The sequence below is a fragment of the Eubalaena glacialis genome, chromosome 6, assembly GCF_028564815.1.
Source record: "Eubalaena glacialis isolate mEubGla1 chromosome 6, mEubGla1.1.hap2.+ XY, whole genome shotgun sequence".
NCBI lineage: Eukaryota > Metazoa > Chordata > Mammalia > Artiodactyla > Balaenidae > Eubalaena > Eubalaena glacialis.
The window spans coordinates 89278659-89291498 of record NC_083721.1 but is presented as its reverse complement, the minus strand read 5'-3'; the positions used below and the strand labels follow the sequence as shown (position 1 = coordinate 89291498).

Sequence of the window (12840 nt, the reverse complement as noted above, 5' to 3'; positions counted from 1 at the left end):
GCAGCAAACACAACCTGTGCGTCACTGTGTATCCTGCATTGCGCTAAAAGATGCATAAGACACAGCCCTGCCCTGGAATGCATTGCTCTAACAGAGGTAAGTACCAAGAATTGGAAGCAGAGCTGAGGAAGCTGTTTGTGTGGGTCAGAAAAGGCTTCACAGAAGAGATGACATCTGAGATGGCCTTGGAAACAGAGGTACGCACTCACCTGGCAAGAAAGGCAGGCAGAGAGAACGTGTGAACTGAGTGAGGGAGGTAGGAGCCCACCAAGGTGTGTGCCTGAGAAATGGAAAGGGGCCCTTTATCAACTCCTGAGGCAAAGACATTGTCACATTCTCCCTGACTCCTGCTTTCACTCAAGGCCGAGATTATGTCTTTTAGGACATCTAGTTTTCAAACTATACTCATCTGCAATCATATAGTCATGGCTCAGCCAGGTTCACCCCAGTTCCTAGGTCATTTAATGATGGAATTAGATCCAGGTCTCCTCCCCTTGCCCTCGGCCCTGGGCATCCACTAACACGGATCTCTTTTTCATGCTAAGATTCCAAATTACAAAATTTTATAAAGTGCTTTCTTTGTCTCTATATCACTTTTCTAATCACAATTCAAATGAGATGCTCCTTGTCTTATAAAGTGAGCAGAGTTGAGGTGATTACTTGAGGAGCTCAGGAGGGCTGCATTTGAGCTGAGGGAACCGCCAAACCAGCTCCCGTTAACATATTCTCGGTGTTTCTCTGAAGTCTGGAACTTTTTTCAACCTCCACAGAACCTTTATAGTGTTATCCTTAAAGCAGCTACTCCTTTCAGTTTTAATTAACAACAAACTTAGCAGGTTTTAAATAATGGTTTGTCTCTGTGAAAGAAAACTGGGGTAGAAAAACTCCAAATCCACTTCTTAGGATAAGCTGAGGAGTCATTAAGTCCTTTCCAACAAATTTTAGACAGTTAATTAGAATAAGTATACCCTTCATCTCTTCCTTTCTGTATCATCTTCAAACAACAGAGCAAGGGTGCAATGCTGAAATAATGACACACAGTCTGAAGAGTATCCTAAGTATATTAAAATCACTGCAACCCCTTTCACTTTGAATGATTTCAAAGCATTTATAATATGGACTGTGTGTCTATTAAATGCTGGCTAATAACCAGTAACAGGACGGGAGCTCAGTAATTTATTGCTTTCCCTGAACTGAACGTGTGACACTTTTCTTTGTCTGCTCCAACCCAATCCTTGAGGAGTGACTAAAGTGATCAGAAGATGCCACCAGAGTCAATGTTGAAATAGCTTCCTGAAAGTTTAAGCCAATCCTTATTCTTATGAGGTAGTTCATCCAGCTTACATTAAAATCATTCTTATTTCCTGAAAACTGACTAGTTTTAACAACAAATTTAATTCCTATTCTATTTTATGTGTTTTAAAGATATTCAAAAGGAAACCTAAATAACTTTAAATATCCCACATCCAAGTCATTTAAAGAGCTAGCAGATTCAACTTCTAAATCTTTCTGAAAATGTCTAGGGCATCCATTCAGGTGTATCTTTTCATTCCGGTCATTCATCCTGGGAGACCAAGGTGGAAGTCTGACTTCTTACATCTATACTGGTTGTCAAACCCCAGCCATCTCCCATGGCCTCTGTTCCTTCTATCTCTGATGCTGACCCAAGGGTTACAGAAGGAGATTTATTTCCAGACCTATTTCCAGAAAGTCAGTAGACAGTGATTTAAAATACGCTTCCATTGATTTTTCAATTTACTGAGTCACAAAATTTTGGAGCTGAGAGGGATTTCAGATGTCATCAAGTTCAAACTTTCCATGTTACAGATTAAAAACAACTAAGCCCTAGAAAAGATAAGTGACTTTCTCAAGGCCACACAGCTAGTTAGTTTAAAAAAAAAAAAAAAATGGGGCCAATAACCAACTACTGACTCTGAGTACATGCTCTGAGCCCTAGCCGCTTAGTGTTTCCTGCAGACCAGCAATATCAGCATCACTGAGAGCTTGTTAGAAATGCAGAATCTTGGGCCCCCTCCCCGGACTCACTGAATCAGAATCTGCATGATCACAAGATCCCCAGGTAATTCGTATGCACATTGAGAATCACTGGGCTAGACCGTAATGTGTCTTTCCCCAGAAAGCATGAGGATTGGAGACAAGTAGACGTGGGTCCACCTTTTCTAAATCTCCCAGAAGCATCATTTTTAATCTAAAAATAATAGCATTATCTACCTTGCAGGGTTTTCATAATATGAGCATAACATAGATATAGGCATATACATTTCATGATATATACATAGATAATATATGCAAACTGTCTGGCATGTAGTATCTAATACAGTATATAGTAGTTAATATTATTTCCAATCTCATGCTTACCATTAATACTGTGCTCAACCAAAAGGAAAGCCACGAGTGACTATGCATCCATGAAGGAATCACCTTTCTTCCTTCCTTTGTTCTATTTGTTAAATATCATTTTAACTTTTATATGTGATTAAGATTTCTATGATATTTCATATTTATAACTTCAAGATGACAGAACTAATCCCCAAGCCAAGTCATGACCAAAAGAATACAACAGTCCTCTAGTATCTTGACCCTGGATCCTATAAACCTGGCCATTAGGAGCCAGAGAATACTGCTGCCGCTGCTGCCATGATTTTCTCCGAGACTCAACTGCCAAGGGATGAACCTACAGATTTGGCAACAGTTGAACACATTTAAAAGATGATCTCTCGTCAGTAAGATGTCACATCTGTCAGCATCAAGGAAAACAGTTTGAAGAGGAACAGAGAAATAGAACAAAAATAGAACCAAACCTGAACCAAAATTTTGGAAAAATACAGAATAATAAACTGTACCAAATTATATTTTTGGAGGAGACATCTTAGAGGGAATATGGTAATAACATCAATTAGAAAACTGTGTTTCCCTAAGGCAGTGGCTCTTAATCCTAGCAGTGCATTGGAAACAACTAGGAGGCTTTAAAAAAAATTGAATGCACATTTCTGAGGGAGGGACCCAGGCTTCAGTGCTTTTTAAAAGATTCCCAGTTGATTTTAATGTGCAGCCAGGGTTGAGAACAACTGCCCTACAGCAACAGAAACCTGGTCTTATTTAACATGAGTTACTGGTTGCTACTGATACACAGTTCCCCAAACTTTAAGTACTGGATTTAACTTCAGTGTGTACCTCTTCTAGGTCTTTTCGCCATTCTTCCAGGACTTCCACCATAAGGAAAGGAGCCCCTGGACCAACATCCTCTAAGATGTTTATATGGACCAGTGGCCGGACATCTTCATCTTACAGACATGATGAGAAAAGGTAAATCACTGGGACTCTGGAGGCTTTTCAGAATCATTTAACCTGAATACCCAGAGAGTATGCCAAAGAGAAAGCATTAGGCAACTGAGCTTTATATTTTGCAAGTGTTAATGTGGGATGGGCTCTACATTGAGGGAATAGGGTTTTAGACACTTTGGCTGTCCTCCTCCTTGCATTCTCCATGCTCACTCCTACCACGTAGCTTTACAAAGGCTGTTCCCTGTCAGAAATGCCCTTTACACATGCACATAGACACACACTGGTCACTTAGCTAACTCCACCTCTGCCTTCAGATATCCATCCAATCAGAACCTCCCACTATCCTCTTGACCAGCACAGAATTTGTGTTTTACTCTCCCCTGAATTTTCACCTCCTACCACCATACCTGGCACACAGTAAGTGCTCAATAAATACTGAACTGAAACAATGAAAATTGCATTTCAAGGCAGTGGACATATGGCAGGGAAGGAAAGCAAAAACTAAGAAAGGATGAAAAAAGGATAGACAAGTCCATGGAGCCCTCAAACTCCTTGGAAGAATAGCCTGGGGTCAGGGAGAAATGGGGGAATAAGAAAAAAAATTAAAGGGCAAAAGCAGTGATAATGAAAGACAAAATGACAATTATGCAGCTCAACCCAGCCCTCCAACTTGTGAGTAAATACATTCATAAAATTCTCTGGCCATTTTTAACATTTGGTTTCTCTTTCTTTTTTTCTTCTGCATCTCTCTCCTTCTTATTGACCTGGTACTATTATTTGGGTTTGATGAAGCTAAATTTTAAACACAACTGCCTATACCAACATATTGCAGCTTAAGCAAGGCTCACCTGCCTGCAGAATCTGACAGAAATCAGGATTGATAAATGGTGTTGGGCACAAGAAGAAGGACCTGAGGGAGGTTTACTTGAGTGTAAATTTTACAGCTGGTACTTCTATTTTTCCTTTTAAAAATCTGTATTTCCCTACAGATAAAATCCTTTAAAAATTCTGAAGGCAAAATTGTTCTTCACAATAATTACATGTTACAGCAAAAATTTGGAAGCAACTTTAACATTCACAATAGAAAATCTGTTAAATAAATCATGGACTGTAATATATCACTTAGCAGTTAAAAATGTTTTGGCATAATATTAACTGACAAATCAAGTTGGAAAAGTGCATACATACTATAATTGCAGCCACAAAAAAATATATACATAGGAAAAGGCGTGGAAGGAAAAGTATGCTTCTTACTCCTGCATTTTCCAAATGCTTTGTAATATGTTATATTATCTTAACTATGGAAAAAATAATGATATGATGTTTAAGTAAAATTACAGCTCAGAAGGCAACTAGTGTTTGAACAAAGTCTTGGTACTCATCATGACACAAGCAGATCAACTGAAAATTTACTGTCTTTGTTCATCTCTAGGTTTTCACATGCTTTTTCTCAATGCTTAATCAAGTCACTTTTCATTTGCTTTCAAGCAACTAAGTTGAATCATCTTTCAGCAAGAGCTTTACTATAAGACTGAAATTTTGTGTCATTTTTAAATTCCATATTTTGTATGAAATTTCCTCATTTCTTTAAAAAAAAAAAAAAGGTCACTACCATTGATGGTGCAGAAAGGCAGAGATTTTGTTGCCCTACAGGAATAGTGTGACTGTCAATGGCCAGTCCTCCTTAGATTTTGAAGGTTTCATCAGAGCAGGTGAAGCATGATGTATTTGTTTCAACTTCTATTTATTCTCAATGAGTAATTTAAGTAAATACATTTTTCTATATATATAAATTTTTTACATACAAAAGGATTAACATTTAAGAAGCAATTACTCTGCACTGCATGTTTTCATAAACTGTTCTCTTCTAATTTGTGAGATAAGGATTATTGTGCCCATTTTACAGTTGGGAAAGCTGAGGCTTAGAGAGTTTAAGTAACTTCCAAGGGTGCAACAACTAGCCACTGATTGAATCAAGATTTAAACCCAAGGTTGTACTCTCTCCCCCGCACCCCATGGCTTACATAGGCCCTTGTCAAACATGAGATATTTGGAGCAGCAGTGAACAACCAAGCCCACAGGGGGAAACTATGATAAAACAGAGTTGAAAATTGTATATCACAGGAGATAATAAATATGTGAATATGATATATTGGCAAAATTTGTGGCATTAAAAGGAACAAATAATTAGCTTCATATCCTACACCAGTAAGACTCTATAAAACTCTTAAGTTACTACTTTCATGTTTTTATTTTCAAAGCATGATTTCAGTAACTATGGGGTTTAAAATAATTAAAATATTGACTCTAAGTAAATCATTTTCAGCAAGTTTTATTTATGGGATGGGGATGCCAAGGCTTATGAAATCAATCTGCATGACTTTGGCCTACAAAGTCAAAGACAAATGGAAAAACAGGCAAAGAATACAGCAATAGAATCTGACACTAAGCCAGTATCCTTAGTTTGATGTTGGTTCATTTGCCTGTACCTCTTTCTTAACCACATCTCTGTCTTCACCGCCTAATTCACAGACTCTTGTAGAACAAGGCTCAGATTTTAAAACTGACTTTAAATAGCAGCTATTGCTCTGCTTAACACTCTTGGTGGCAGTAATCATGGCGATGAGGAAAGTAATGATGGTTGATAATAAATCTAGATAATTAAGGTCCTCAAGTTAATTATTTGCAAATAAATTAACTAGGTTGTCTGGAAGCACTGCCCAGAACTGCTGGTAATTGTTCCACCCTCAGTTTCTTATTCTGCAAACCTGGCCTCTGTGTGTTCAGCTTCTCCAACTGTGTTCCCCCGGCAATCCCAGAGGCCAGGCAGCCAAAAACCCTTGGCTCCACTCCACACTGCCCTATTCTGAGACCAGAGACAAACTTGTCAGGATATTGGCTTCCCTACGATTCCTCAAGAGATGCAACATCAAGAAATAAGCTTATAGACAGGCAGAGCGACTAAGTAGAAGTAAAAGTCCACTGAAAATTCTGAAACCTAATTTTTATGGCTCGAGGGAAGTTGAAGTCAACTTTACATTTTTTTCATTATTTTAATCCAAAGCCAGTCCTTTTTCTGATCATCTGCTATATGCAAAACACTGGTTTCTATCCTTATCCTCCATTCCACATGCCCAGCAATGTGAAGGAATACTTTTTCTTCTCTGAACAAATTTCTTTGTTAGGTGAGCCGACGTTAATCTCTAAATCACAGGAGGCAAAATAAAACAAGAGCAGCAATAACTAATTTAAAAATTAAAGAAGAGAGAGGTTATTAGCCAAGGACATTACCACTGAGTGTTTATCAAATATTCTTTGGATTGTTTATATTAAATATTGAATTGGTATAAAGGAACATTTATCACATGTTAACATACAGAGAATGATGATATAATAAACATCTGAGTACCCTTCATTAAGCTTAAAAAATAAAACAATCAGAATTTTTGAAGCCCTTGAGGGTGCTTCCCTAAGAGCATCCCCCTCCTTATCCCTGCCCCCACCCAGAGATAACCACGCTCCTGTTTATCATTCCCTTGCTTTTCTTCATGAGTTTGTCACATCTGAATGCTTAAACAATACATTGTTTACTTCTAAATGTTTGGAGACTTTAAATAAATTGAATCATACCACATGAATTGTTCTGCAACTCGCTGTTTTCACCAAACATGGTCCCATGATTTATCAATGCTGACGTGACTAGCTGTAGCTTATTTCGTCTGCTGTGTAGTGTGCCATTATATGAATATACCACCATTTATTCATCCAGTCTGCTTCTCATAGACATTGGCATTATTTCCAGTTCTTTTTGTACTGACAATGCTGCTATAATACTTTTTGTTCATGTCTCCTTGTACATATGTACAAACATTTCTTAGGTTTTACACCTAACTTGGGAATTGTTGATTCAAAAGTATGCACAGCTCCCACTTCACTAGGCAATGCCATTGCTTTCCAAAGCAGCTGTAGATATGATTCCATTGCTCTAGGGTTTTAGGGGTTTTAATTTTCATCAATCCAGAGGGTATTGTGCTTTCAATTCCCACTTTTCAGATTAGTAATAAGATTGAGTCTACGTCCCTAGTCCGTTTCTGTAAAGTGCCTGTTCCAACATGTGGCCCATTTTTAATTGGATTTTTGTCTTTTTCTTATTGACTTGTAGGACTTCTTTATAAAAGTCTGTTTTCTTTCACTTAAAAAATTTAATAGAAGATAGAAAGGTAACCATTGAGAATGGTTGAAAACAAAATGAGAGAACTGGAAGATAAAGTGAAAGAAATATCTCAAAATCCAGAGGACAATTACAAAGAGATGGAAATCTTAAGAGGAAGGATCAGAAAGTTACATGTGAATGATAAGAGTTCCAGGAGAGGGGAAAGAGATGGAGGAGAGAAATAACAAGGAGACTTCCTTTTCTAACAGTATAGTAGACCAAATACACCAACCCTCCTGCAGCAACAATTTAAAATGCTATATAAACTATTAAAAACTTTTATAAAAGTCTCTATTAACCCTTTGTCTATTGTGTGCAAACAGCTTCTCCCAGTTTACTTGTATTTTCACTTTCTTTATGATGTCTTTTCATAAACATGGTCTTAATTTTAATGTGTTCTCAGCAATTTTTCAACATTTTGAAATCCTTTCCTATCCCAAGTTCAAAAGGGTATGCTCTGGTATAGTTAATATTTTGTAGGTTTGCCTTTCACAATTAAGTCCTTAATCATCTGAAGTTTACTTTTGTGTGTGGTGTGAACTAGGCATCTATTTTTTTCTGTATAGATAACCAACTGTCCAGCACCTTTTGTTGGATAGTTTGTCCTTTCCTCAATGATCTAAAAGTACACATGTATCATATATTAGGTTTCCACATACGCATTGATATGTTTCTGGATCTCTACTCTGTCCCACTGGTCAATTTTGTCTACCTCAGACAAACACCACCCCTGAGCTTACAAACTTTAGCATTATAATGCATCGTGATACCTGGTATAAAAGTTGCCCACCTTGTTCTTTTGTAATCAGGATTGTATTTGCTAACCTTAGATGTTTGCATTCCCATACCTATTTTAGAATCAGCTTGTCCAGTCATGCCTACCCCACTTCCCAAAAAAGCTCTTGTGATTTTTATTGGAATTTTATGAAAGCTATTAATTAATTTGTGGTAAATTTGCATCTTTATGTCACCAAGTCTTTTTCTGAATATGATCCTCCAAATGATTTGTATAATCTAGGTAGAACTTACCTATAAATAATCAGAGCCTGGTATTTCCATTATGAGGATATTTTAAATTGATGATTCAATTTTTAATGATTTAGAACTATTTAGATTTTCTAGTTATTTCAAAGCAGTTTCAATAAGCCATATATTTGTAAGAATTTGCTATATATTTAAGTAAATCATATATCAAAGTTTTTAAATGTCTTGCTATAAAGTTGTTTCTAATATCCTCTATTATCTTTCTAATCTAACTGTATCTGTACTTACGGTTTTTAAATTCCTGGTATTTATTTGAGTCTTCTCTAGTTTTTCTTAATCAGTCTCATCAGAGGTTTGTCTATTTCATTACTCTTTTCAAAAAACTAATCTTTGATTTCATTGATTCTTTAATACAGTGCATCTTTTATTCCATTTATTTCTACTCATGTTTATTATTTCCTTCCTTACACTTTCTTTTAATATATTCTATTAATCTTTTCATAACTCCTTACGTTGGATGCCTAGCACATTAATTTTCAGGCTTTCTTCTTAAATAATATAAACATTTAAGATTATTTAGTTCTATCTAATAGAATTAATAGAAAGTGAGGATGTACATACATCTCAAAAACATAGAAGACTTTGGTGGGTGGAAGGCAGAACAGTGGCTGTTTTAATCCATGCCACTCTCAGCTCTGCAATATGAGATAATGAGTTGAGTGTTCCTGGGGCAAAGATACATAGCAACTCTGCCTGTTTCAACTCAGCTGGCATTCAGCAATCCATTGCCCCACAGATTCACTTTGTAGGATCTAAGAGAAGGCACTTTTCCTTGAAGTCTGGAAACTAGAGCTCTCAGTGCCAGAAAAGCTTGAAATTTTCCTAGAAGGAATACTAAATGTATTAGTGGTAGAGTACAATGGGCACTGATAGGAAGAGAGAAGCCAGGAGTCTGTTCTAGCCATGGTTCTCTGATTTACTTGGTTTCACTTGGCCATTGAGCCTCCCTACACCGGCTGCCTCAGTGTAGGGAGGCTCAATATTGAAGCCTTTCCTAGCTCACATAAAGGAACATACTTTGTGAGCCTAATAAATGCAAGAGACTGAACCTACAAAGATGAATGCGGTCTGGCTCTAACTCCTGAGCCACTCAATATTCACTGGGCCAGAGAGGCATAAATATAAATATTTAGTATGTTAAGTATTATGGTTCCTATGGTTAGGTTTCTGAAGGGCCTCCCCAAGTTATGGCAAGTATACATAATTCTTTATTCTCACCTTCCCTCCTCTTTCCTGCACTTGCCAGTGCTCCTCACCTCTCTGACTGCTTTGGGACCCTTTGCAGATCTGTCTTCTTGCCCTTTCCAAGTTCTAGTACCCTCGCTGAGTTTTGTTTCTCTGACTACCTAGGGAGTCTCATTAAAACCCACAGTGTTCATAGTTACTTCTAGACACAAATGATGCCCATATCTAAATTTTCATCTCCTCTACCACTGCTTTTTTTTCAACCCCTCTTTAACACCTGAAATGCTGGGAGAGTTTCAGCATCAGTCTCTTAGCCTCCAGGTATAAACCATTCCAAACAGCCAACCACACTAACGTGAGTGATCTTTCTAAAGTACAAAGCTAATTATATCACTTTCTTGCTTAAATTCTTTTAGTGGCTCCTCTAACATACAACACCCTTTACCTCTGACCCCTGTCTATCTAACCAGCTCATTACCTGCCACCCCCCACTCACTGGATCCTGGAATCCAACCACTCTCAGCTACCCTATTCCCCTTATCAATTGTTTGCTCATTGGAGATTTAACTCAGTCTATTACTGAATCCTTTAACCATCACCACTTAAAGTGTTATGGCCACCTTGGTTTAATTAAACATGAATTAAAAAATCAAGTCCTGAGTCAAGTTATCCATCACCAATCTACTGAATGCCCAGTTCAAGGAATGTCCAACACAGTGATAGCCAATTTGCCTGAAGCCAAATTGCCAAACACTAATCCATTTGCCAGTTGATCTTTTTGGTGAGTTTATCAAATTTAGTTACTTACCAAACACTTTGTATAATCATTGTAACCCTCATAGTTCTATGGGTTAGTAGGAACCAAAAAAACTGCAGGGGACCCAGATGTGGGGCCTTGAGACTCTCCTCCTCTGCCTCTCAGTCTCTGCAGCCATTGTTCCTCTATCTCTCTGCCCCTCTGTCTTTCCCTCCCTGTGCTCCAGACACCCTCTGTCTTCAGGGTCCCCTGTTCTCAGGTCTTCCTCCCCTTCCCCCAACCCAGCCAGGCCCTACTGCTCTCTCCATTCTTTGTTTCCTCTCCTCTCTGCCCCTGGGCTTCCCCCTCTCTAGGATCAGCAGGCCAGGCTGCATTGTGCTGGTTCTGCTCTTCAACTTTCCCCCAGCAGAGGGTCCCACCAATCTTGTCCAGATCCCTCCTGTTCCAGTAACAGGACAAGAGCAAAGACAAATTCAACATTTTGTTATAAGGACAAAATAAAACTGTTCAAATAAAGCTTAGCAGAAACTTCAGAAAGCTGTTAAAAATTTCCACCCAAAATCAATTACCGTAATCTTATGAATAGTTAAAAGAAACAAATTTTGGTTAATTGATAAAGTTGCCAGATCTATCAAAGTCATGAAATTTGCATAAGAATCTCAGTGATGCTAAAATGTTAGCAAAACAGCAAATAACTCTAAAAAGGACTTGAAAAAAATCATTATAAATGGAAAGGCTCCCATATGAAATGCTAAATTTTTGCTATATCTATCAGAAGAATATATTCATACACATATTCAAAAATATATATCTATGAATATATTCATAAGAATATATTTATAAAGAGACTAAACCTCCCTCAGAAACTTACTTAGCTTTTAAAAAAAAATCAAACAGATCTTAAAATACTTCTAAAAAGAACATATTCATAAGAAGAATATAATTGAATGTATTTTTAAAATATCATCTTAAAATATTCATAAGACAATACATTCATATCAATTTACTATACTTAAAACAATGCTCCTTAAAATGAGTCTTTGTTAAATCTGTGATTAAGTGGGCAAATTATTCATCTGGCAAAGTGATCCTTCAGTAAATTGGCAAATTGGCTAATCATGGTGCATTAGCCGTTCAGTAACTGAACCTTTGGCAAATCAGCCCCCAGCATATTGACTTGTTCCTTTCTGTACTCATTACAATAAGTCTCCTTACAATGCGTTGTAATGATTGGTATCTCACCCAGCTCCCTCAGGACATGTCTTATTCACTTTGTACTCCCCAGAACTTGGCACAGTATGTTTCATCTTATGAAGACTTTAAAATGTTGACAAATGAATAAACAAATGAATTAATAAATGACATTTGCCCTGCCTTAACATGAATAGTTTTCTTCCTGCAGGCTAAATACCAAGGGAATCTGAATTTAAATGAGTGAAGCCCAAGGAAAAATTTTTTTCTTGCACATTTACTCTTTATATCCATGTTTGTATATGTACAGCCTCATAAGTAATTTGCTTATGAACCATAGGACTACTATCAAACTTTAAGAAACTATCCAAATATGGAGTTTGAAATAAAATTGTATTGTGTTGACTATGGCTTGAGGTAAATATAAAGCTTTATTGGACAATTAAAATTTTTTATACAAAATATTTTGTTATACTTGAATTTGCCTTGTAGTTTTATTAATAACTCACATTCTTCAAAAGGATTTGGGCAGAATGCTCCCTGTATATGTAGAAAAGACTGCACATATGTACTATTTGTTATTGCCAACACGTATAAATGCTGATTTGTATCCACCATATTGATTCATGGTTCACCATGAACCATGAAGCCACAGCTGCTCCAACAGAGCTTAAACATACTGCTTCGCCAGTATACACCAAGGCTAGATCTGCTTCAGACTTATAAATCCAAATTCCTGCTCTATACCTACAGTTGAATATCCCCCATATTCGAAACTTATTTTGTAGTCATGCCCCAGAGTCGTTATTCCTCCTGAGAGCTCTACTTCAATGAACTATTCTAGCCTTCATTCCCTTATTTCTCCCCCTACCCCTTTTAAGAAGATTCCACAGAGAATAGACACAAAGAGCCAAAAAGAGATGAACTGTCCACTCTGTTAGTAGTGGCAGAGTAACCCCCAAAGTACAAGGCTTCCTAGTATGAAGGATGATGTTTAGGCCTGAGGCCCAAAATATAGCATCATGCTCATTCCCCCGGCTTTGAAGACAACTTGGCATGGGAGGGGCACTTCACTAATCCACTTAGTCTCAGGCTATGGACACTCCCTTCGCCACCTGGGGCTTACTACCTAGAGATAGCGAGG

At 37.5% G+C, this 12840-nt stretch overlaps 1 protein-coding gene across 1 annotated transcript in view; it reads left to right on the top strand.

Moving 5' to 3' along the window:
• The first annotated feature begins 3256 nt into the window (after nucleotides 1-3256).
• KCNMB2 (potassium calcium-activated channel subfamily M regulatory beta subunit 2) overlaps nucleotides 3257-12840 on the top strand; it is a 29439-nt gene continuing 19855 nt past the window's right edge. The window contains exon 1 of the mRNA XM_061193410.1: nucleotides 3257-3327. Coding sequence (XP_061049393.1) covers nucleotides 3272-3327 — 56 coding nt within the window. The 5' untranslated portion in view covers nucleotides 3257-3271. The remainder of the gene's footprint in view (nucleotides 3328-12840) is intronic.